General features: G+C 39.9%; 2 protein-coding genes across 2 annotated transcripts in view; both read right to left on the reverse strand.

The window, feature by feature from the left end:
• LOC110561735 (vomeronasal type-2 receptor 116-like) overlaps nucleotides 1-26345 on the reverse strand; it is a 799658-nt gene that overhangs the window by 487354 nt on the left and 285959 nt on the right.
• On the reverse strand, nucleotides 94-14895 carry LOC132650846 (zinc finger protein 431-like). The gene is made up of 4 exons (XM_060376166.1): nucleotides 14790-14895; nucleotides 1521-1647; nucleotides 1250-1310; nucleotides 94-1116 (listed from the first exon to the last, which is right to left on the reverse strand). Exons 1-4 carry the CDS (start codon nucleotides 14820-14822, stop codon nucleotides 1026-1028), a joined length of 312 nt encoding a protein of 103 aa, XP_060232149.1. The 5' UTR covers nucleotides 14823-14895; the 3' UTR covers nucleotides 94-1025.

The raw sequence follows: 26345 nt of genomic DNA on the forward strand, positions 1-26345 counted from the left end.
TAAAGTTTTATCAATTTATTTACATTCTTGGTATTCCCCTTCATCACGGGTTATTTTACATCTTCTAAGATAGCTGTAATAGGAAGTGCTTTTGTTACATGGATCACTTTCATAGCATCATTTCTCTATAAGGTTGTTTTTTTTGTACTTATGAAGAATATTGTAAGAACTCAGAGCTTTACGACAGCAATCACGTTCAAAATTTTTGTACAGTATGAATGATACTTAATTTGCAAAGTGAACCAGGACAAGCAGAAAAATTTTCAAATTCCTAGTATTCATAAGTATTTTCTGCAGTGTGAGTTTGCTGGTGCATTCTCACTGAAATTGCAAAACCAATTAACAGTTATATTGTATCACATTCAGAAAAATCTACTCACAGTGGAAACTACTACAAAACTTCTAGTTGTTGTTGGAGAAGGAGAGGTAGATTGTTTCTTTCAATATCCCTATGCTCATTTGGCTTGGAACCATTGTGACATATGATATACATATTTAAATTAAAAGAATAATAAGAGATTTCCATATTGAATTAACACAGTTTGAATTTTGTTCATCATAGACATGTGATATATTGATTAAGATTTCTTCACAACAATATTCTTGACTCTCATAAGCTGCTCCTTTCACTAAACTTTACAATGTTACTTCAAGAATATGAGTAACACTATTTGTACTATGAAATGTTTGCTTATTAGAAGGTTTTAGCAATGTACTGATCACCTATTCAATTTGTATACCTCTTAAAATATCTGAGTACATAGACTGAGACTAAACAGAGTTTGAAGTTCAACTGAGTAGCTGTAATGTCCATATGATTCAAATGATATTATCTGTTACAGCATTATTTTATTGTCTTCTTTCTTAGGATAGTGCCTTGCAAACACAAACCAGATACCTGACATTGAAGTACAAGGAATTGTGAGATTTTTATGATCATCAGTACACATAAAGCAGTGCTGTTTTTACACTGTTACTTTTCTTTAAAACTTCTAGGACACAGCCAGGTGTGCTGGTACATGCCTTTAATCCAAGCACTCGTGGAGGCAGAAGCAGGCACATAAGTGTGATTTTGAGGTCAGGTTGGTCCACCAAGTAAGTCTAAGATAGCCATGGCTACACAGAAAAAAAACTGTTTCAAAAACAAAAATAAAATGCAGCCAACAAACAAAAAATAAAAAAACAAACTTCCAGGACACATTAAAATTTCTTAAGAGGCAAATCTGTATCAGTGTGCACATAAAATTACCTCCTATTACTTGTAGAACTTTGAAAATGTTCTTCAATATCATGGTCTTCCCAGTTGTAGCCTAAAATATAGTACCAGAAAATATATATTATTGGAAATAACATTATTATTAAGGCAAAACTTAAATCACTATCTTCAGTGACCCTTAGAACCATGCCTAATTTATTCACCTCATTCCTCCTCATTCTCAATTGGAATTACAGAAGAGGATCAATAACAAAATAAGAGTTGTCTTCTTATTTTAAAAATGAAAGAAAATTCACAGTCTTACCTATAGCAGTGAGATTGTTGTAAGTCTCTAGCATCACATTTTTGTAGAGTTGCTTCTGGGAAGGTTCCAGCAAAGCCCACTCTTCTTGGCTGAATTCCACAAGCACATCATTGTAGGTCACTGAATTCTAAAATAGACCACACATGTGTACAACAGAAACAGTGGCAACAATATAAATTGGCAACATATTCATATAATTCTAGTGCTTCTTCTATTTATTTTCTGACACATAAGTGCTAATGTTAGACAGTTGGATGCTGTGCATCAGGTCAAAGAGGGGAAAAGGAAAAGCCTAAAGATTAGATTGTAAGAAAAACAAAATCTGTTCCTTGAAAACCTTTTTTACAGGAGTTTCATCAGTTTATAAGACTGCTGAAGTAGCCAACAGTTGGGTTCTTGAGTGATCTATGAATTGTGTTTGCTTATTTCGGCAAGTTGGCCAGGACCCTGTCATGAGACAGGTGGAAGGAAACAACACAGTCACGATATTTTCTCTTGCAACAAATGAGATGTGGCAAACAAGGGACACTGACCAAATGGGTGACATCAGTGAAACATGGTACTGACTATTGTGTTTTGACCAAGCCTTAGGGATATGGCATATCGGTATGTGAAAAGGGAAGCTCGTATATTTGTGGAAGGGAAAGAGGACTCCAGTGAATAGATGGATAAAAATGATGTGAGGTGGCAAGCAACAACAATTATAGCTGATAACATCATATTTCTGAGTGAAGAGACAAAAGAAAAGGCATAAAATATATGACTCTTCTTTGATCATTGTTTGGTACATTCTCTATTCCACGTACAGTCTATAGTTTAAAAATAAAGAGTAAATGTTTTTGGTTTTGTTTTTGTTTTTACATTTCTTTTTTTTTTTTCAATGCAGTTTATTCAGGAACCTTGAACAATCATCTGGCCCTGGGGAAAGCCAGCCCACAGCTTAAATAACCTCTGGGTAGCCAACCCCAGCGTGCCTCGTGGGCAATGCAGATAGGTCCACATACTTGGAAGCAAGCCAGATCCTCAGCCTTAGCCAAATATGGAGTTGTTTGTGACAGAGAGCACTCACCATCGGGAAGGTGGAAGGCGGAAACCAGCTCCATCTTTAAGGCGAGGCATTACGCAGCTCTCTACAGTTCCCCCTTTATGTTTTAGACGCATCAGGCAAGAGTAGAGGTCTGATCTCTGCTATTAGAATAAATTGGGACTTTGTACCGATGTTCATTTAGGTGTCATCCACCCAAAGAGCATCAGACCCGTCTGATACCTTTTTCTCAGAGGCGGGACCTGGGGCATCAACCCGCACGCAATCAGACATGCTCTTCTCTGGGTCAAAAGAGGCTGACCCTGAGTGCAGTGCTTAGCCTTGCATCCTGAGCATAACATTTTAGCTCCCATGCTTGGGGAGACTGTCCTGCTTCAATGGCTGTAAAGGCCTGAATGGTCATGGCTGCATTACGCTGTTGTGAGACTAATCTTGCATATACACCACAGGCAAACCAAGGAGACCAACACCAGAAGGCCTGCTAATGCTCCCATGCCCACCCATTCCTTCAGATGATTCATGGCTGCAGCAATCCATGATGATAATCCTGTGGCTAGTCCTGTGTCCACGCTGGTGGAATTTACCGTGACAATGGCCACTCTCAGCTGCTCCATCATAGTAAAGGAGAGGAGAACCTCCCCTATCAGTGGACTTGGGGAGTGGCATGCATGCAGAGGGAGGAGGGAGGGTAGGATTGGGAGGGGAGGAGGGAGGGGCTTATGGGGGGATGCAGAATGAATAGAGTGTAATTGATGAAAAATTTTAAAAAAAGGAAAAAAAAGAAAAAAGAAAAGATAATTTAAGAACCTTAAATGACTTTCAAAAGTGGAGGAAAACATGGAGTTAGTCAATTTACATGGAGCACATTTCGCCCCTGGGGTCAATGGTCTCCTGAACCTACTCAGACCTCGGACACCACCACTGCTAGTTCTAGAACTGATGCAGGATGTTCCAACGAGGGGGTTAAGGCTTCTCATAATATTTCCTATAAGTCCACACCTGTTTGTTTATATCCCCCATTTTTATTCATTGTTACCCAGATAGAGCCAAGTAATTGTGGTAATGATACTTGCTTTTTTGACCAATGCTGGAATGCTAGTGAATTTAGGTATGCCCTGGTTACTAGCATGCCTCGCTGGGTGCCTGTGCCTGTTGACGCCCCTCACGCTATGACTCTCTTCAGACAGAAAAGGGATCTTGGAATTACAGCCGCCATTGTTACTGCCATCTCATTGGCGGCTGTTGGAGCTACCACTGCGGCATTAGCCATGAGTTATACTGTGCAGACTGCTCAGACCCTAAATAATCTTTTAGCCAATGTAGCTCATGCTTTAGATGTACAAAAAGGAATCTGCTCAACTAAAAGGAGGCTTGATGGTGTTCAATCAGAGGATTGACCTCGTGCAGGAGCAAATTGATACCCTATGGCAAATCGCTCAACTTGGCTGTCAATGGAAGTATGCTGGACTTTGTGTCACTACCATACAATATGAGAATTTTTCCTGGGATGCAAATCTGTCTACACAATTGTCTAGCTATATTTTAGGAGATTAAATGTTTTATATTAAAAAAAGAACTGCTAATGTTATCACTGAGTTCTTTTAGAAGAAAAGTGAATAATGCGGTTTATGTCATATCTGAACTCTTTGAATAGGATAGAGTCTTAGAATAGACGTGCCAATTAATGTGGACAAAGACAAACAGAGAAGAGAGCAAAATAGAGAAAGACACAGAGACACAGACTTAGAGAGAGAAACAAACAGGTGAAAAGTACTGAGTACACATCAGAGAAATTTATGAACAGTTACTAACTACAAAAAAATGGACAAGCTGGGCATATTCACTCATGCCTTTAATTCCATCACCCAGGATTCAGAGGCAGGTGTATCTTATTGAGTTGGATGTCAGCATGATCTATGCAAAGAGTTCCAGGACAGCCAGACCTATAATAAGACAGAGCCTCCCCTAAAAGTCAATAAAAAACATAAAAGATAGAAAGAAATCAGAGGTCTTTACTGAAGCTCCTACAAGGAATTATACTTTCACTCCAGTTCTGTATTCATCTTCCAGTAACTTGCAGTGCTCCAGCTTAAACTGTGACATTGATAAGATCTTACTAAAAGGGAATACATGTTTAAACAGGTAAAAATAGAAAGATGAAAATATAAGCAATGTAAATGTTGATCATATATAAGAAACATAGGCAGGAGAGATGGCTCAGGAGTGAGGAGCTCTTGCTGCTCTTGGAAACTTTCTGCTCTTGGGCTCAATTGTCAGTGTTTACATGGGACCCACTACTATTAATTGCTCTAAGTTCATGAGATCTGAGGCCATCTTCTGACTACTGTGAGGAGCAAGCACACAAGAGCTTCATATTCATGCACACCAGGAAAATACTCATATTAAGTAAAAATTAAAAACAGATTCCAGATGGCAGGGCTGATTGCACACTCTCTCTGGTCTGTGGGTTAGCAGAGACTGCGCAGTGACTAATAGTTGGAACTACAGGCCCCAAAACAGCACTACTGTGTTTCCCAGGTGAGAGGAAACTCAATGGTGAGGGAAACAATTGGTTCCAACCTCAGAGCACCCAGCTAATCCCCAGAAAAGTTCCTGGGCTGTTGCAGGAGGAATAATGTTTTCAAGCAAATGGACCCAAGAAGCAAGCAGGAGTAGCAATTCTAATATCTAACAAAACAGACTCTCAACCAAAATTAATTGAAGGAGATGAGGATGGATACTTCATACTCATCAAAGGAAAATTCCAAGATGTCATCTCAATTCTAAGCAACTATGTCCCAAATACTAGGGCACCTACATTTGTAAAAGAAACATTAATACAACTTAAAGAACGTATCAGTTCCTACACATTAATAGTGGGAGACCTCAACACCTCACTATCATCAAAGGACAGATCAATGGAACAGAGCCTAAACTGAGAGATGACACTAATGGATGTCATGAATCAAATGGACTAAACAGATATCTACGGAAATTTTCACCCAAACAGAAAAGAATATACCTTCTTTTCAGCACCTTACAGACCCTTCTCCAAAACTATCCATACAGTAGTTCCCAAAACAGGTCTCAACAGATACAGCAAGACAGAAATAATATCTTGTATCCTATCAGACTGTGATGGATGAAATATGGATCTCAACAATAACAGAAATAACAAAAAGCCTACACACACATGGAAACTGAACAACTCCCTACTCAATGAAATCTGGGTCAGGGAAGAAATAAAGAAAGAACTTCCTACAATTCAATGAAAATGAAGGCACATCATAACAAAACTTATGGGATGCAATGAAAACAGTCCTAAGAGGAGATTTAATAGCACTAAGTGCCTTCATAAGCTATTGGAGACATTCCATATAACCAACTTAATGGCATGCCTGAAAGCCCTTGGAGAAAAGAAGCAGACACACACAACAGGAGTATGCCACTAGGAATAACCAAACTCAGGGCTGAAATCAATAAAATTAAAAACAAAGAGAATAATTCAAAGAATAAATGAAACCAAGAGATAGTTCTTTGAGAAAATAAAAAACATAGACAAACTCTTAGCCAAGCTAAGTAAATGGCAGCGAGACACTACCCAAAACAACAAAGTCTGAAAGGAAGAGGGAGATATAACAGACACTGAGACAATCCAAAGAAACTTTAACTTTTATGTCAAAATCCTATATGCCACAAAATTTGAAAATCTAAATGAAATATACAATTCTTCACTTACTAAAGTTGAATCAAGATCAGGTAAAGATATTAAATAGTACCCCCTTCCCTCATCTCCTCTCAGTCCTATCCACCCTCCTTCTCCCCCTATTCCCTTGCTCTAGTCTCCTAATAGGGGAGGAACTCCTTCCCTTCAGCCTGACCCTTGCTTATCAGGTCTTATCAAGGATGGCTGCATCATCTTCCTCTGAGCCTCATAAGGCTGCTCCCCCAGGAGGAGGTGATCAAAGAGCTGAGTTCATGTCAGAGAATAAATCACAGGAAAACAAGTTTTAAATAAAAAACAAATTAAAATATGAACAAAATAAACACAAAGTTTCAAAAAAACCCAAAACAAACAAACAAACAAACAAAAAACAGCAGTTAGGATGAATGTTACACACCTTCAGTTCAATGACTCAGAAAGCTCAGACAGTGTTAGTGTCATGAATATATGCCTCCCATGGAATCCTAAGAAATTAAATAAACTCTTTGCCAAATTTTAAATGCAAGATGTGGATGAAGAGGAGCATAACAACCTATGCTTACATATGCAAAACAAAACAAAATAAAAATATGCAGGCTCAGCAGCCAATGATGATGATGTTGATGCCAGGCATGTTGGCCTAAATTTAAGCTCAACTCAACACTGGAGTTGACCTACAAGTTCAAAACCTGCCTGGTATACATACCGACTTTCAGGATAGCCAGGGCTACACAGAAACTTTTTCTTCAATGTCAAAAACAGAAACATCATCTTCTCTGGAAGCTTTTTTGATTCAAGCAAATAAGTTCTGACCAAATTCCCTATAGGCTTATTGTCATCCCCTAATGAAAATGTAGTCTAACTTTAACGATCCTAAAATTCTGCAATAGCTCATACACTGTTCAAATATCCAATGTTTCTTCTGACATACAATAAAATCTCTTGGCTGCCACATCTTTTAACATCAGAAACAAATCACATCATTCTAACTTAGATGCACAGAATACCCCTTCCCATTCCAGTAAAGAGGAATGCATACATAGTGTGGGAAGACTGGACCAAGGAAAGAAATTTAGCAAGGAAAACAAATTCTATTGCTCTTTTTAAAGATGGCCCTATCCCCACAATGTTTCATACATGTCAGTTTGGTTACTTCCACTCGCTACAGGCAGCACTCTATGGGAGGTATATTCATAACTTAGGTACCTCAACATCTTGTATTGTCAAGACGCAACTCAGGCTTCACCTTCACTGCTTCATGCAATGAACCTTTACAGTATCTTCACTGGGGAGCTGACTCTGCCAAACACAGATGGCTGTCACAGTGTTGAACTGAAAACACAAAGAATCTATTATCTTAAATTTTGCATCTTTCTTGTTTCCAGAACAAGCATAACATGGGTGAGCCTGTCAAGTTGGATTTTAAGTTGGGATGGACAAAATGGGATGGACCGTCCCACACTTGGAACACATTTGGAGCAGGTTTTATATGAAGTTCTTTCCTGGTACTAGGAATCACTTAGCCTGCTCCATTGATTAACAGAAGAATTATCAGGAGGGTGTGTTAATTTAAGGACACCATCTTAGGTTTCAAATCCAGACCTAGTACCTTCTCTTTGATGATGATGATCTCCTAAAAATTCCTGTCTTTGTTTCAGCACATGACTGCCATCTGAAACTACCTAGTGATGCTTTTTTCTACAAACCAAAGACTTTACATGTATTTCTGCTCCACTTGACTCTTTCTTTCATTGTGGTCCTGAAAGTCTCATTAATAATAACCATTCAACAGATTCAATATTCCTTCTAAGAAATCCAGCCCATCAGAAGTGGCTGCATTGTCATCTTCTGTGGCCTGGTAAGGCTGCTCCCCCCTCAGAGGGAGGTGATCAAAGAGCAGGCCAATCAGATTATGTCAGAGGCAGTCCCTCTTCCCATTATTATGTAACCCACTTGGACACTGAACTGCCATGGGCTACATGAGAACTGATAGACTAAGATCAGAAAGAAGGAGAGGAGGACCTCCCCTATCAGTGGACTTGGGGAAGGGCATGCATGCAAGAAGGGGAGGGAGGGTGGGATCAGGAGGGGAGGAGGTAGGGGCTTATGGGGGATACAAAATGAATAAAGTGTAATTAATAAAAATTAAATAAATTTAAAAAAAAAAGAACTCAGGCAACTCAATAATAAAATGGCAATCCTACCAAAAAGGAGTGAAGAATTGGAATGAACATTTCTCCAAGGAAAGATCTACAAATGATAAACAGGAATGTGGGAAGGTATTCAATATCATGTACCTTCAGGGAAACACAACTGGAACCAGAATCTTACCCCTTGATGCCAAGTGCAGCAGTTAGAATCAACAAGCCAAACAGCAACAGCTGGTAAAAATCTGGAAACAAACACACCTTACTCTACGCCCCTGCTGGGAGTGGATAATTTGGTTTTCGACAGCGTTTGGCAGTTCCTCACACCATGAAACAGTCATCGTGTGTCACAGCTACCCTACTGGTATGGGTATGTACTCACAGGATGTGAGTCACAAGCCACACGATTGTTTATAACAAAATTATTCCAAAAAATAGGAAGAGACAAAAGGGCCATCACCGGATGAGTAGGTAAACATATGACATATCCCACTCTGAAATGTTACTCAGCAATAACAAGAAACGGGCACTGATTTCGTCACTGTATGGATGAGTCATGGAAACATCATCATCATCATCATCATAATAATAATAATAATAATAATAATAATAAAAGAAATCCAGCCCATTATTTTTTTAATTCTGCATTACTCAATTTCTCAAGATGTGGGCAGAATAAGTATGATTTGCAGCTAAAATATCACACAAATAACATCTAGCTTAATTTTCCATGGAGTCTATTTTTCACTGAAATCCTATGACCTGGACTTACTCTGTCTGCAGTACTCTCAACACTCTGATCTTCTAGGTCCTACCAGAACAGCTGATGAAGCTCTGTATACAGCTTTCTAAAGCTTTTGCCATCTTAAATCCTGGTGTTTTCCACATTCCTTACAAAGAGAACATTCCAAGATTTTGTCCAGCAGCAAAATCACTCTTTGCATATATTTTTTGTTCTAATTTGCTACTTTGTTCTATGACTACATCCCCTAACCAAAAGAATCTCAGGTCATGAATGGGTTTATTCATTGATTTTGGTACTGTCAGATCACAGTCCATTACTTTGGGAGCTTAGCATAGAAAGTCAAGCTTGAAGAAAATTAAGGCAAAAGCCATGGGCAAAAGTTTTCTGGGTTGGTCTCTTGCTTCGTCACTGTCTCATACTTAGGTAGTTGTCTTACATGGCCCAGGCCTACTTGCTTAGGGATATTGCATCTCTCAGTGAAAGAGCCTATCCACATCAATCATCCATCAACACAATCTCTCACAGATATAGTACCCAGCTTCTCTAATGAGCGCAGACCCTTAATTGAGGCTCTCTCAAATGACTGTAGGCTTTGAAATGTTGACAACTGAAGCTAATAAGGACAAAGAGACAACAATATATGAGAAAGTTTTAAAAACCCTAAACCAATGTGTTAATTCTATCAGTCACTTAAGTAGCAAAAACCGAGAAATTGATGATTACAACAACATGAAAAACACAGATAAACCAAGAAATGAGGAGAGGCAAGTCTTTAAGATCAATAAGAGTAAAATAAAACTATTTCTCTAAATCAAGTCTCGAAATAAAAAAAACTCAAGGAATTATAGCATAATATAATAAATTTTCAGAAGGCAAAAAGTATGTGAAGGTCTATGACTTTCAAGAGAAAAAATATAGTTAGATTATAACTAATCAAATCACACAATATACATAGCAGCCCTGTCAAAAGGAAACACAAAGCTAGCCCTATAAATATAATACAGTCCTATAAGTAAATACAATGACATTATAGTCAAAATCAAAATCAAAGAAATCATTGGCCAGCACCCAACTTGTTCAATCTGGTTATTTTCTTTGGCAACAATAAAAAAGAATGCATTGGAGTTGAGGGCTATTCCAACTGAAGAGATTCATTAAAGCATACAAATGTTTCAACATTAGAAAAAACAAATTTGACTACTAAAATTAAATCATACTCTTTGATAAAGAAAAGGATATCTATTATGATCACTTGGGAACCATATTATTTTCTATGACTGATGGTTGGATATATGTCTGTGTCAGTGTGAGAAAATGTAAAGTTTTAAAAGCCAAGTAGAAAAAAGCAGATTTTTAAGAAACAGTGTGTTTGTACTTAAACACCGCCTTTTGCACCAATTTGCTTTAGTGACCAATATCATCTTCATGTAGTTTGTTTCAAGATCTTTTTCTTGTGCTTTCAGCTATGTTTGTATATTCAGGATATGCTGTGGTATGTGGTATGAATAAATTCCATAAAGAAATCCAGGCAAAACATAATCAAACAATTGGAGGTAACCATTAAATTCCTTAAATAAAGCCACGAAACAACAAACAAACATTTGAGGAATGAGAGGCTTTGCTTGATTAGGGTGAAGTCTGACATCACTGGATAACCATTTATTTCCACTCAGTCTAAGAAGATGAACTCTCTTTTCTCAGTGAAGGGCCTAAAAATCTGCCTCCTGATCTGTATGACTCCAAGACTTATAAAATGTCTCACATAGCCCTCAGGGAAGATTATTATCCAAACCCTTTCCTGAGAAGGAAACTGCTCCAACAAGCATCTGGGAATTCATTAAAATGGATCAGCCTGCTAAGGATGGTAGTCTTCAGCAATGACTTTCAACTGTACTCAGAGATTTTTTTTTCCTTCACATATATAGGATAATTTAGTCCTGTGTTCTCCTTCTTGCAATAGGACCATGCTACTGGATGTAAAATGAGGCACGATGGCACAATATTTAAGCCAAGTATCCTTGATCCCTAGACACCAGCAAATCAAATACTCATCCTCGGAATCCTTCCCTCTACCCAAGGTTTATAAATTCTGACCTCAAACAAACAGGCTGGGGGTGCATGCATGCTGGCAGGTTGTATGCCACCTGATACCATCAGCCTTCCATCATGGCCTCTGAGATTCATCATTTATCCCCCTCTGAGCCTCCTCACTGGCCCACTGAGCCTAGGCCTCACTGGGTCTGTGTCTCACTAGGCATATCTCTTGGTTGCAAGCCAGCCAGGCATGGACTTTTACTTGAACTTCTGAGGTGAAAGTCCTCAGAGCAAGTTACAGCAGCTTATCTGAGAAAGGTAACACTTTGGTATTGCCATAGGCTCTGGAATACCAGAATTTCCACTACCACTGGTGATTTCATTCCAAAAGAGCTAGCTACCTGTAACAGTCAATAGAAAATTCTTTCCACACCCCCATCTAGTGAACATGGGTGTTTCCCTAAAGTGTTCTCGCTGTCCCTGAGAGAAATGGAACCACTGTTCTCCATCTGGAAGCTGAGCTCCAGGCCTCTGCTGAATGAAGAAAGACAGAATAAAACACATTCTGGAAATATGGAAATATAATAAAAAAAGAAAGCAAAAACAAGCTGGCCATGGTGGTGAACAACTGTGATCCCATCACTTTGGTAGGTAGAGGCAGAGAGGTCTCTGTGACTTTGAGGCTAGCCTGGTCTACAAAGCAAGGCAAGGACAGCATATGCAACACAGAGAATCCCAGACTCAAAAAAAACAAAGAAAACTTATTTTTTTTAATGCAGAAATTTAGGGAATCCTGGAAATGAAAAAAATTAAAGAATACAGCAAGGAAATACAGAGGCAAGGTTGACACAGAAAACAGAGATCAGGGAGATAAATTTATGCACTGAATACAAAATAGAAGAAATGGAAGAAAGGTGTGTTTACACACTCCTTTAATACCAGAACTCAGGGAGGCAGAAACAGCTGTACTGTTGTGAGTTTGAAGCCAGCATGGTCTACAAAGTGATTCCAGGACAGCAAAGGCTATAAAAAGCAATCCTGTCTGAAAATAAACAAACAAACAAACAAAAACAGAAAAAGGGTAAAATAGATGCATGTGTCAAAGAAAATGTTAAATCCAAAAGTTCCCTATCACAAAACATCCAGGAACTCTGAGACATTATGAAAAGACAAAGCATACTGATAATCAGATTATCAGAAGAAGGATGAGATCAAGGGTCCAGAAGATATTTTCAACAAAATCATACAAGAAAAATTTCTTAAACTAAAGAAGAAGATGTCTATCAAGGCACAAGAAGCATACAAAAATACCAAAGACACTGGACCAGAAAAGAAAGTCCTCTTACCAGAGAATAATCAAAATGCTAAATATACAGAACAAAGAAAGAATATGAAAAGTTGTAACAGAAAAAAAAATCAAACAGACCACACTAACTAAACAGACAAACCAAAACAAACAAAAAACAACCAAGAAATAAATAAAAGCAGATCTATTGGAATTAATCCTGTATTCTCAGTAAAGATGCTAGAAGTTGAAGGACATAGAAAGTGTGCTTCTGACTCTAAAAAACTACAGAAGCCAAGAAAAATTACTAACTATGCCCAGATCCTTTCAATCAGTAAATGGAGAAAATAAGATGTTGCATGTTAAGGTCAAATTTAAACAATATGTATCTATAAATACAGCCCCACACAAGGTGTTAAAACCACCACCACCTCCACCACCAAAATACCAAGGTTAACAATCACTGTTCATTGATATCTCTTAATACCGTTGACCCAAATTCACCAATAAAAAGACACAGGCTCACAAAATGGATGATAAAACAGAATCCACCCTTCTTCTAAACACATCAAACACAGCTTCACATCAAGATAAACATTATCTCAAGGTAAAGGGTTGGAAAAGATATTCCAGATGAATGGACTAGAGTATCAAGCTCATATAGCAATTTTAATATCTAACAAAACAGACTTCAAAAACAACTAATAAAAAGATGGCAAAGGACATGACATATTAAAAAAATCCAGCAATATAACATTTCAATACTTAACATTTATCCCCCCAAAATAAGATCACCATTATAAAAGAAACCCTTCTGCAGCTTGTATCCCATCCTAGCCCTCATAAACTGATAGAGGAAGACTTCAATATATCACTCTCACCAATGGACAGGTCCTCCTGATTACACTGAACAGAGAAATGCTCCAGCTAACTAACATCAAAAAACTAAATATACCCAAATGATGTTTACAGAACATCCACCCAAACACAAAAGATTGTTCCCTCTTCTCAGCAACTCATGTATTGTTCTCCAAAATTGATATACTTGAACAGTGGCAGTCTGAAAAGATATAAGAAACTTGCAATAACCTCCTGCATCCTATCAGACCACTAAGATTTAAAGCAGCATATCACCAATAACAAAAACAATAGAAAGCTTACAAACTCATAGAAATTGAACAACTCTCTACCCAATAAAAATGGATCAAATCTGAAATAAAGAAAGAAATTAAAGACTTTCTAGAAGTCAATGAAATGAATACACAACATATCAAAACTCATAGTACACAATGGAAATGTTGACCAGAAGACAGTTCATAGCACTAAGTACATTCAGAAAAAAATAATCAGAAAGATCTCTTAGTAGCAACTTAACAGCATACCTAAATACTCTAGAACAAAAAGAAGTAAACATAACTAAAAGGAGTAGACAGTGAGAAACTACTGCACTGTGTTTTCACTAGTAAAACTGAATGTTTCCACAGGAAAAGAAAGGTGGATCCTATCAAAATTGATAACGAATTTGAATAGTAGAAATCTCCTGAGTAAGCAGAGGTAACTGTTCATCAGACAGCGTGGTCATTCAGTCCAAACTAACTTAATAAAGACTAAAGTTTTCTTCCTAAATAAAAAAGTATACTTTTGTTGTTTCATATTAAAAACTGTTAAGAGGTTTAAAATGTTTTAAGTAAATTCAAAGGTATAAACTTGTTTGATTTGGAATAATTTGGAGTGAATATAACATATTTGAGATAGACCATGCATTTAATCCCAGCAAAGAGAAGCAGTTCTCTATTAATTAGTTGTTTTCTAAATTCAGGAGTTACAATGACAGGGTGTTGGTGGTTCATAGCCTTAATCCCAGCATTTGGGGGGCACGTGCCTTTTACATACCACCTGGGAGGCAGAGACAGGCACATAGGATTTACAGTGATTTTATTTAAAAGCTGCTTGTAAAAGGCAGGCTGAAAATCAAAGTGAATGCCCTTTATTATCTAGAAATAAATACACTTTAAGGTATATTTGTAAACTTTCAAAAGATTTTTTAACTTTAATTCAGATATTATACTTTTTCTATTTCCAAAAAAGCATTTTCCCCTATAAAAGATATAACATGCCTAAAAATGTACAACCCTCGCCCCTGAATTAGGGATGGGGCAGGATTTTTATTTAATCTTTTAAGGAGAATAAAATCATCCAACTAAAGAATATGGAGACCACTGGACACATGAAACTTCTGAAGAAAATGACATATCACCAAAAGAAAATGTCAAAAAAGAAGGAGTAAACTGGCCAACTGGTATGACTAACCTTCATGTTGTCTCTTCTGCCTCCTAAAGACATAAGTGCAAATTGTCTCGATGTGATTGCTAAAGAACCATCCAAAATCTCTATCTCATATCAGAAAAGCCACCTGGTAAGAAACAGAGGAAAACAGAAAAATAAGGGATGATTCTACTGTCATGAATCTCATAATCTTCTGGCATGATGTGACTTCTGTACTTACCACAAACTTCAATAATCAAGAATGTGTACAGTGTTTGTGAAAGAATGAGGAGTGTGAGAAAAAGCCAAAAACATAAGCCTAATATAAAGTTTACATGAAAAGACATAAGGAAACTCTAGTATGAAAAATGTGCACTGGACCAGAGATACCTTTGATTTTCTAACTAATACAAATTAAATAAACACAGATTTCACAACTACTACAAGACAAACACAAAATGACACCTAAACTGTTACATTTCTGACCCTCCAGCTACTACTAACCTCCTTTCCAGAGAGTCCTTTTGCTCTGGAAGTCTCTTGGAAAATTGAGATAATTATAAAGCTGGGCTATGGCTTGCAGTCCCCCATGTCCCCTTGTGGGTTCAGGCACAGCCCTTCCCTCTCCTACACTTACACGAAAAACAATGTTGGAAAATAATTTAATATCTATTTCCTGCTGCATGGATTATGTCACAAGATGTGGAATCTGCCCTATCCACTTACCTAAAACCAGGCACACCTGAGAAAATTTTGCATTTCCGAAGTTCCTTTTGTACCTTGGAATTGAATTTCCCTAAATCACAACATTGTGCCTGGTGGTAGTTGAAAGGTTAAAATAAATATAATCAAGTACTGCTGAAATGATGACCTCACCACCTAATTTCTACCAGTTTCAAAACTATTTGTAAAATTTGTTACACAAAACCATGTGTAGAATACAACTTCAGCAGATCTTCAGTTTTCCAATCTGTCTATCTATTGCATACCAAAACAATGCCTATGTGTTCACACTAGATTATAAGCACCAAAGTCCCCAACTCGCTGGACAATCAACAGTGAAGAAAGGTCAGAGGCCAAGGGTCTCTGCCCAGGTGACCACAAGAACAGAACCACAGACCATCTTGGTCAAAGCATATCAGGCTGTGATATCTCAGCAGACCTGCTCTGCCTGGCCTGGGAAAAATGGCCCCACACTCACCATGGCATGGCATGTGGTCTCACTCAAAGCTCCCTACAGCCACATTAGGAAAAAAATCCCAGAACAAACCCATAAGCTACGTCCCACTGTTGCCGCTGACTGCTAGTCCCTCATTAGCTTGGGCAATACATCTGAGACTCAGGACAGTAGTAGCTCCTCTACCAGTGGATCAAAGATCAAATGATGCAGATAGCTTTGTCCTAACCCCTGTAATCCCACAGAGACCTTATGTTGTTATAAAAGAAGGAAAATCCCAGTTGTTCGATTTTACCAATACAGACCCAGAAGCCAGATACTGGGGTGAAAACCTGCTATCTCAGAGAGGTAGAGAAAGCACCCAGCTGACCCTGCTACTCACCTCACCTCTAAGAGGGAAAAGCTCCAAAATCCCACCACCTCAGATGACAGCTCAGGAGGGATAGGCAAAAAAAAAAAACAAGACCAAAGGTTTTCTAGCTCAAAGCCCCAAAATACCAAAAGCTAACAAGCTAAAACTCCTTCCACTTTTATACTCTGTCTTAAATATATTTCAACTGAAAATTCCACTTACTTTTTAATCCCTGTCAGCTGGTTTCTTGCTTTGCCTCTTGAACTAGGGTTAACATTATTAAACCCTGTGCACAGAGAGCTTTTGAATTAAAGGTATATTCTAGGGCTGACGGAACCATACCATAATCACCTGTTTACAATAAACAGAAAGTTCTTGGAATTAAGGTTTGTGTTAGGGCTCAACCACACCAAACAAAGCACAGGTTTTTACAGTTCCCAATCTAGGGGATCACACTGGGATCAAATATCCTGTAATACCATCATCTTGGAAATGTTTTGAAATACAATCTTCCATTCTCCCAGGGCACCTGTTCATCTTCCGAGATACAGGTCATTTATGTTGCACATCCCATTACACGATCAGTGTCCAGTGCAATCATCTCTACCTGATAGTTGGGAAGTCCTTAAGCCAAACTTCAGTCAAGGCCTAAAAGTAACAACCATTAAAGAAACAAATGGCCATGAACTTGCAAACAAGGAGTAATTACTGGGAGCTCAATGAAAATGAGAAATAAAACAAAAAGGATGTGGCGGTTCCTAGGTATGTTGGAGTAGAAAGTTTAATACAGATAGAAGAGAGAACATAGTTAGAAACAGGAACATCTGGGACACTCTAGAGTTGACATGACCTTGAGCCATGTGAGAAGATAGGAGAGAGAGAGAGAAGTGGAGAGCCAGAACAAAAGGTCAGGAGGGTAAATGATAAATGAAAAAGACCAGATAACCACAATGGTTAGGATACATAAGGAAGGAGAGCTAGGAGGAGGGCAGCTCAGCTCCTGGGCTAGAGACCTGGTTATGACACCTAGACCTTGTAACAGGTAAGGACTGAGGGATGCTGGGAGAACCTGAGAGCCAGGTCTGCTTTGATTTGTTAAGTAGGTGCCTCAACCATTCATCCCAGCATTTGAAACTTAAGAGTAGAGAGGAATGAGGAGATTGAAATGATTTCATTATAATCTCAAAAGTAATTTTTAAAAGTTGAAAATGACCTTAAGGTCCAATATTCTTCAGGAACTTCAGGTATGTATTAGATAATAACAAGTATTACTCACACCTTTTCTCTCACATTGTGCAATTTCAAACAGGGGGTGGGGGAACATTCCTGTTAGTCACTACCACAGCAGTTTGTCCAGAACTTCTGTGTTGTTTGAACTCGTGCACCTATAGAAATTTGCTTCCAGGCACAAGTTCAGCAACTAATCCACATTCTTGATTCCCTTTGTGTATTACTCCCCCCAAATGCACAGATTTCACTTTTATTGACCATCTAAAATTGATTACCTGACTCATTGTCATCTTTCCTCCTCCCCCTCATTTTCTGTGTTGTGACTACACCAGCTTCAAACTAGGTCAGTGAGCTCAATTCTTACACAGGTCCCTGTTTATTTGTAATTGCCCACCTCCCAAAAAAATCAGGGTGTTCAGTGGACATTCATTTACTGGTCTTTTTCACTTCTCATTCACCAGTCAGGGCCCACCTAAAAAGAGCTGCAGGTCTATGTTCTAGGCACTGGGCAGTAGGGGCAGCATTCAATGTTCAAATAAAGTATAAACTACATAACATGTGAAAGGCTGATCTACAGGAGACATTGCTTTAAACAAAAACAAATATCAAAGCACTAGGGAAAAAGGAATGAAATTCTTAATGACTGGGAATTATCAGAGAATATTAACTAATAGGAGAGTAGAGCAATGATGCATCAACAAAATAAAGTGTAATAATACCAACAACTGACTTTTTTGAAGATTTATTTATTTAGTATGTATACAGTGTTATGCATGCATGCACACTTGCACACCAGAAGATCTCATTATAGATGTTTGTAAGCCACCATGTGGTTGCTGGGAATTAAACTCGTGACCTCTAGAAAAGCAGCCAGTGCTCTTAAACTTAGTTGAAAAAAACACATAAGCATACTGACTTTGAAAAACACAGGCCATTCTGTGGTAGAGGGAAAGCCATTAATAAGATAATGTTTGATGTTGCCCCTGTGTCCAATATTAGCTTCTGAGACCTGTATCCTGACAGACACAGCTTTAGCCAATAGACTGTGTCTCAAATTTGAACTGAAGAACTGTGTCAATGAGGATTGTACATATAGGCATAGGACAGTCCCTTAATTTGAAATTCAATATTCACTGGATCAAGCTACCTGACCCAAATTGTACACCCACCAATCTGGTGTGTTTTCATTGGCATTCATGAATTAATAAACACATGTTAGGAAACTACAAATTAAAAAACCTCACCCTGCCACATTTCTAGATAATCCAGGATCCTAATCTCTAACAGGCCTGTTTAGCATACTGCTTATCTGTGGAGTGTTTTACAGACAGTCTTCCCTCAGCTAAATTCTAACTGGGACCACTAGTTTCTCAGCAATAGTAAATCCTTTACATCATCAGTTCTACTCTTCTATATCACAGTTTAATATTGGAGTGCTCTCTGACACAGGACATACCATTTACAACCCCCACAAAATCCAAATGGATCTTTTAGCACTGAGAGAACCCACCTGACACCCCCAAATATCACCAGGAACTAGGCCTAAAAAGGTCACCTAAAGGTCACCAGACTAGTGACTCTACCATAAGGCAAACAGGAATTTGGCCATGTCGTAAGATTCCCTACCCAAGGAACAGCCTGAGGATAACCACAAGGATGGGAAGGTATCTAATCTCAAAGTGAGGCATTTGTGCTGAGCAGCCTACCAACCTTGTAGTAGAACATTGAATGACACAGAAAATACCTAACATTCCTGAGGCCTAGAGATAGCTTGCTCAATGTTAGTTATGTTAGCTAGCCAATCACTTTCTGAAAAGCTTGCCCTTGCTGAATGCCACCCAATCCTGTAACTGTTAAACTGGAACTTCCTCATCCTTCCTAAAACCATAATCAAAACCCTGCCATGCAACTGCTCAGGGCTCTCCTCTCTGATCCACTGTGTTGGTGATGTTGGAGAGACCCAGCTTAAGCCCAAATAAAACTCTTTGCTCTTGCATGTGTGGTCTGGCTTCTGATGATCTTTGGGGACCCTAAGACCTGGGCATAACATGTGGGGTCTCATATTGGATCCTCAAGGCTCCCAAGCACCCCTGGCACATGGAACTGAACAACAGCCAGTAAGTGAGCACTCTGTCTGTGTCTGTCTCTGTGTTTCTCCAGTTTCTTTTTTCGGGCCTTGAGGCAAAATGTGTAATCTATGTGGTCAGAAAGGTTAGAGCTGATGCTCTGGATGGCTGTGGGCCAGAGGGGGCCTGGAAAGAAGGGGCACATCTGCAAAGGGAGTTGAGTTTTCTGTGATCTCTGTACCTCAGAGAGGATGGATGTGCCCCTATCTGTAAAGGGTGAGTACCCAGTTTTCTGTGATCTCTGGATCTTTGGACAAGGACAATGCAGGTAGCTCCTGCATCAGGGATTCGCTGATATCCTACTTTCATCTTTTCCACTGCAGGAGTGCTGGAATCTGCTGTCTGGCTCTGTATATTTTTCTGCTGCACAAGCAATGGGGTCTAGCTGTTTGTGTCTTGTTTAACTGTTTTGTCTGTCTCTGCTAGGTTTTTTTTTTTTTTTTTTTTTTTTTTGTCTCTGGGACTGACGGAGGACATGGGATAGAATCCTTCTATCTCCCTAGACTTGATTCTTTCCCATTTCAGGGAATCTTGAGCCATGCTCCACATGCTCCAGTGAGAGTGGTGAGGAAGTGCCAAGGGATGGATACAGTATGTGGAACCCCAAGCTTGGCACCTCTGCCAATGTTCTCTGGTTGCTGATCTGGCAGAGCTTAGCCACTACTCTGACCTCGGGTCTGGCAGAGCTTGGCCACTGCTCTGGACTCTGATCTGGCAGAGATTTGCTGCTGCTGTGGTCTCTGGTCTGGCAGAGTTTGGCTGGTGCTTTGGCCTCTTGTCTGGTAGAAATTAACAGATATGTTGCTGCTCCAGTCTCTGGTCTGGCTGAATGCAGGTCACTGTTCAAAACTCTGATGGAGTTGGGTGGATCCTGATTTTGGGGTAGGCCACCACTAATGGAACAGAATAGATGGCCCATAGAAAGGCAGGCCACTGTTCTGAGTTTTGCTATTTTCTTCTTCTTTCATTCTCTTTGCACCCACTGTATCTGGTACATTCTTTTCTTGTGTCATTCTTTTTTGTGGTTTTGTTTGCTTGTGATGGTCTCAGTGGGCTGGTGACCAAACAGCTGTGCTCCAAGGTGACTTTACCTGCCCCATGCTCCTAGTGCTACAAGCTGGGGCACCTCTGGTCACCAGTGGGAGCATACATTTCCACATGATTGGCTGGGAAGGCTCAGTTGGAGAGAGGTCTATGTGCAGAAAATCCTGCTGAGCTGGTCCTCGTTGTCTCTTTGCTTCCTCTCTGAGGAAAGTCAGTGACCTGTGGTTAGCTCTGGCTTGGAAAAATGACCACCAAATATGCTCTTAGCTGAAACATATTGTGATTATTATTTGGTTAGGGTCCCCTGTAGCCCAGACTGGCATTTAACTATAAGATGACCTTGAATTTCTGATTCTTCTGATCCACCTCTTATCAACTGAGCTATACTCCCAATCCCTCAAACTCCTTGTTTTGAATGATAGGTGCCATCAACAAGGAATTGAACCAAAACCAAAAAGAGAAGGCTTGGCTCCACTGAGTTCCTGGGTCTGTGCCAGTGTATTAGCACTATGCCAAGAACTTATTAGCCTGGCTGTACTTAAGAGATTGTCACTAGAGAACCAAACCAATTCTTTTTTAGGTGAGGTCTCAGACTGGCAACCAGAAGAATTTTGTTAGAAAAATGTTAAAAAGCATATGTATGATTGTGATTTGCATGCGTGGAGAACCTCTGTCAATGTGCTCCTCAAAAGCAGGGGCGGGCGATAGATGAGGAATTCACCATGTCTGAGTATCTACCCCTCCCCACTCAGAAAATGAGTTGCTTCACTTTACCAGTGCAAGAAAAAATAGCTAGAATGCATTTTGTGTTCAAGGTTTAGAAGGGGTCCTTTCGGCAATGCTTTCACAGAATTGCATCCATTCAAGTGCAATGTTTGTAAATTCATACTGATCAATGAAGAAAGGAAGTGGGAGGGAAGGGAAGGGGAGAGGAAGAGAGAGAAAGTAAGGGAAAAATTTTCCTGGCAAGAAAACAGAAGGAAAAATATCCTGCTTAATGAAATTCCACCTTTTGTGTGTATGCCCAAGAATTCTTAAGTTGTGTTTATGTGTATATTCTTTCATCATATTCACACACACACACAAACATATATATATATGTATGTATATATACACACAAACATATATATATATAAAGAGAGTATATATATATATATACTCTAAAAGCTTGCTGAATAGTGGTGTTTCAATGTCTTCCTCACATTTCATATTAGGCCCTAAATCTAAACCTAATTCTTATCAATATATGGTAGTTTTTCTTGTTTTGAATGTGTGGATTTATTTTCTTAGTTAACAGTGTGTACACAGTCCCTTACACCAGGGTCATCATGTTTAGGTCTCTAACAAAGTAATAACAATAAATAGTACTAATAATTTTAATTACTAAATTGAAAGTAACAGAGTGCATTGTACAATCATCTCAGATGCTCTTTTCAGACAGGACATTTTATCATGAAATTTTTTTTCATGAGGCATAAAATGTCTGTTAAGCTTAGTGCTTGTTTACAACATTTTCTTAAAAACAAGGTTCAAGCTGCATCCTGAAGTCATAACATCAAATGATGTACAGAGAGGTTATAATCAGCTTTGCAGATATGGTCTCCTAGGGATAAGTATGGCAGGATGCAAAGCCCAGGATTTTCTAAGGATATGACATCTCATAAAACTTAATGAAAATATAGTTTCTTTCCAGAAAATAAACATGTACATGAAACCAAATCTTTATAAAGCAGGTATGCAGTGAATGTTAGGAGAGGCACCAGGTTAAAAACTAACACCAAAAAAGTAGCATTGTTGCTGTATCTGTAATTTCTATCTTCTTTGGAAAGCAGAGACAGGAAGACCGTTAACCCCTGTATTTAAGACAAAGCATCTGCATGAAGAAAAGCAATGCTTTGCTTCTCCTGTTCCTTTTCTTTCTCCTCTTCCTCCTTCTTTACCTCATGTATGTGAAGCAAATGTTCTACCTCTGTTCTTTATTCCTAGCTTCTGTACAACAAAGGCAGATACATATGATAAAGCCAGATGCTAAACCTCACTAAAGCTTGAAGGAAGTAACTTGTTATAGGATAAATGAAAGAGAACACAGAGAAGGCAACAGGCATAGAAGAGGCCATCTTATTAACAGCAGTAAATAAACAAGATAAAAAGACTTCAGGAGAAGTTTATTACAGATGGCACAATGGATGGCATTAACAAATAAAATGCTATGTTCTCCCATCATCTAGGTGGGAATTATGTATTACTTTCAGATTATGAAGACTTTGTTAATGACATTTACTCTTTAAAAGGTTATTTGTCCTTCCCAATACTTAGCACAGTACCCAATACTGTACTAAGTCGTGAACACACAAATATGATTCATGCAAACACCATTCTGTCTCTATAAGCTTATAGTTTGGTGGGGTAATCCACCATAAACAAACCCATAGACCATGCATAGAAATGTATAAATCACTATAAATTCCACAATGAAAACTAAAAAAAAGCAAGAGGGACCTAATACCCCAGAAGGGATTAAAAAAAAAAAAAACAAACAAACATATGTATTCAAAGGCTCAGAGTTGAGAAAATTTTAGTGCAGTAGGGGAAATGAAAGAAGGTGAATTTGTTTTGAATATACTAGGGAAGAAAAAAGGAATAATAGTAGTAGTAGTAGTAGTAATAATAATAATAATAACGATTAAAGAGGAAGCCAGAAAGGCTGAAGAGATGGCTTACTGATGAAAAATACTTTCTGTGAGGCTGGAGAGATGGCTCAGAGGTTGAGAGCACTGGACGTTCTTCCAGAGGTCGTGAGTTCAATTTCCAGCAACCACATGGTGGCTCACAACCATCTATAATGAGATCTGGTGCCCTCTTCTGGCGTGCAGGTGTACATCCACACAACATTGTGTATGTAATAAATAATAAATCTTAAAGAAAAAAAACCAAACCAAAACATTCTCTGTTTTTTTTTTCAGACTCCCTAGCATGTCCATCGTGGTTGACAATCTTCTGTAGTTCCTGTTTCAGGGAATTTGATGCCATGTGACCTCCTGGGACATAAGGCACACATGTGGTACACTTATATACATACAAGTAAAATGCTCTTATCAGTCAACTACACTAAAGATAAAAATACCCCCCTTAACAAAAGAAATCAGTGGGCATAGTGGCACGCACTGGATCTCTGTGTGTTTGAGGCCATTCTGGTGTACAGACCTAGTCCAATTCAGGCAAAGCTACAAGGAGACCCTGTCTTGAAAGGCAAAACAAATAACAACAAAACAATACAAAAAACAAACAAACGAAAAAGATCATAAAGCAAGTGTGGTGACACATGCCTGTAAATGGAGCATCAGGAAGGTCAGGAATGAAGGTCAACCTGGACTATAAGAAACTCTGTCTCAAAAACAAAACAGCAGCAACAACAACAAAACAGCACGAGAATCTTGCCTTGGGTGCTTTGGGATATTGAAATTTTTTATCTTAATTCTTGGCTCCATAGGAAGCTATTGAGGAGTGTAGTTGTTTGAATGAAAATGACCCCTACAGTCTCATATGTTTGAAAATATGGTCCCCCATTGGTGGAAAAATTAGGAAGTGTGATCTTGTTGAAGAGGTGTGTCTCTGTGGGTGGGCTTTGAGGTTTTAAAGTCCCACACCGTTCTCAGTTAGCTCTTTGCCTCATACTTGTAGATCAGGATGTAAGATCTCAGTCACTGTTCTCTCTGGTTCTCTGCCTGCCATTCCTGTCTGCCACCATGGTCCCTGCCATGATGGTCATGGACTTACCCTCTGAAACTCTAGGTTCCCAACCAAATCTGCAAGCAACCTTGGTCATGATATCTTAGCACAGTGATAGAAAAGTAACTAAGACAAGGGGTTTGAAAACAGGAAAGAAATGTTTTGATGTACACTTATCTCAAAGATCCTTTTGTCCTGTAAAATTAATAGTAAGATTTCAGAAATTTCAGGCCTCAGAGAACCCGGACCCAGAAGGCAGAACCTACTCGGGTGGAGCGGGGGAGGGGCTTTCGCGAGGTGCAGTCAAGCGTGACGGAAGCACCATTGTTTATGGCTACAGACGCTGAAGGGAAAACCCTGAGCTTGTCCCGGTTCTGGTGGGCAGCGGCCGTGAGGGGGGCGAAGGGAACCCTCTTCCTGGGAAGACTACTAGCTGACTCCGCTGGGTGACTACTTCATCCTGGTAGGCTGAGACCAGGAGAAGCCAGGTAAGGGAGTGGGGCGAGGCGCTGCCTGGGCTCCGCCTCCGCCCCGGGCTCCGCCTCCGCCCTGGGCTCCGCCTCCGTCTCCCCCCCCCCCCCCCCCGGGCTCTGCCTCCGCCTCCTCCGGGCTCCGCTTCCGACCCCCACTCCGGGTTCCGTGTCCGCCCCCAGACTCCGCCTCCATCCCGGGCTCCGCCTCCTTTCCCACTAGGCTCCGCCTCTGCTGCTTCGGGCTCTGCCTCCCTCCTCCCCTGGCTCCGCCTTCACTACCCAGGGCTCCGCCTCCGTCCCCCGGGCTCCGCCCCTGCCTGCGGGCTCCTACCCCTCCTCCGCCTCGGGGCTCCGCCTCCTCCCCCAGCAGCGATCCAGTGGGCTAGGTGATCGCGGAGCAGCCAAGCATGGCTGGCTGAGGGCGTGTGTGAGGGACCCACAGGATGGCGGTCGCCGGCGAGGCCAGGGCTGTGCAGATGGGGGCTGGCAGGTTGGGCGGGTCGGGTCAGCCGGCCTAAGTTCCTCCAAGAGCTTTTGTGGAGGCTGTGGGTACCGGGGACCACGCCTTCGGGCCACCAGTGATGGGAGGGCGGGAGCACACTGTGCGGAGTTCCTAGGGATACACTTGCGCCCTGCATCCTGAGTAAGAGTGATGCTGGGGCCAGTCCTCCCGGAAAGGAAGTGCAGAGTCTGGTGTTGCCTCCAGCCTGGCCTGGGGCGGGTTTGGGTGGGGGAGTTTGGACATCCCAGTGGAATGAACTCGAGCTGCTTGGAAAGGATCCTTGCACCTTGAAACATTTCTAGGACTATTGTTTCAGGACATATGTGCTGGCATTCCAGAATGAAAGGACTCTTCTTCTTACGTAAAGACAGCCAGCCAACCACTGCAGGTGCTCTCTCTCACTTAGCTTTCAAGTGATTTGATTGTTCTCTTTATTTCATCAGAGAATTCTTCTTAAGGCACAGTTTGGTATATACATTGCTGTTTATACTTCGATGGACTTGCACAACCAGGAGTATACAGGGTTCATGCGGGCTTATTTTCCTATTTGTATTTCTTTGTGTTGCTATGTGTAGGTAATCAGGATGTAATAACAAGGTTACTTTTATTTCAGGTTTATTCCAGTTTTACACTTGCAAGGAATTTTAGCTACCAGCCCAGCTGCCCCTTGTCTCAGGAGGTGCTTAGGTTGTGTTTGGATGATTGTTAGTCGTTGGTAGCACTAGTGTACTAATGTTCTACTCATCTCTTTTTTTATTATTTATTCATCCCTAAGAAATTGCTTAAGAGAAGGGACCCTTCACATTTTTTTTCTCACTATTACCTAATTGAGGTCATTTAAGAGAATTGCTTGCATATCGGTAGGATGGCTTAGCAGATAAAGGCTCTTTCTGGGCAAGCCTGAAGACCTGAGTTTGATCCCTGAATTCCTGAAAAGGTGGAAGGCAAAAATGATTGCACAGAGTTGT

Source organism: Meriones unguiculatus, assembly GCF_030254825.1.
Source record: "Meriones unguiculatus strain TT.TT164.6M chromosome 13 unlocalized genomic scaffold, Bangor_MerUng_6.1 Chr13_unordered_Scaffold_34, whole genome shotgun sequence".
Taxonomy (NCBI): domain Eukaryota; kingdom Metazoa; phylum Chordata; class Mammalia; order Rodentia; family Muridae; genus Meriones; species Meriones unguiculatus.

What these genes read in the sequence shown, in the direction of transcription:
- LOC132650846 (XM_060376166.1), bottom strand. Translation starts at nt 14,822, where the DNA reads ATGTCTTTAGGAGGCAGAAGAGACAACATGAAG. An exon ending in CAACAATCTCACTGCTATAG is followed by an intron (nt 1,311 to 1,520) that starts GTAAGACTGTGA and finishes ACTATATTTTAG; the next exon opens with GCTACAACTGGGAAGACCAT. An exon ending in AGTTCTACAAGTAATAGGAG is followed by an intron (nt 1,117 to 1,249) that starts GTAATTTTATGT and finishes TTTTCTGTGTAG; the next exon opens with CCATGGCTATCTTAGACTTA.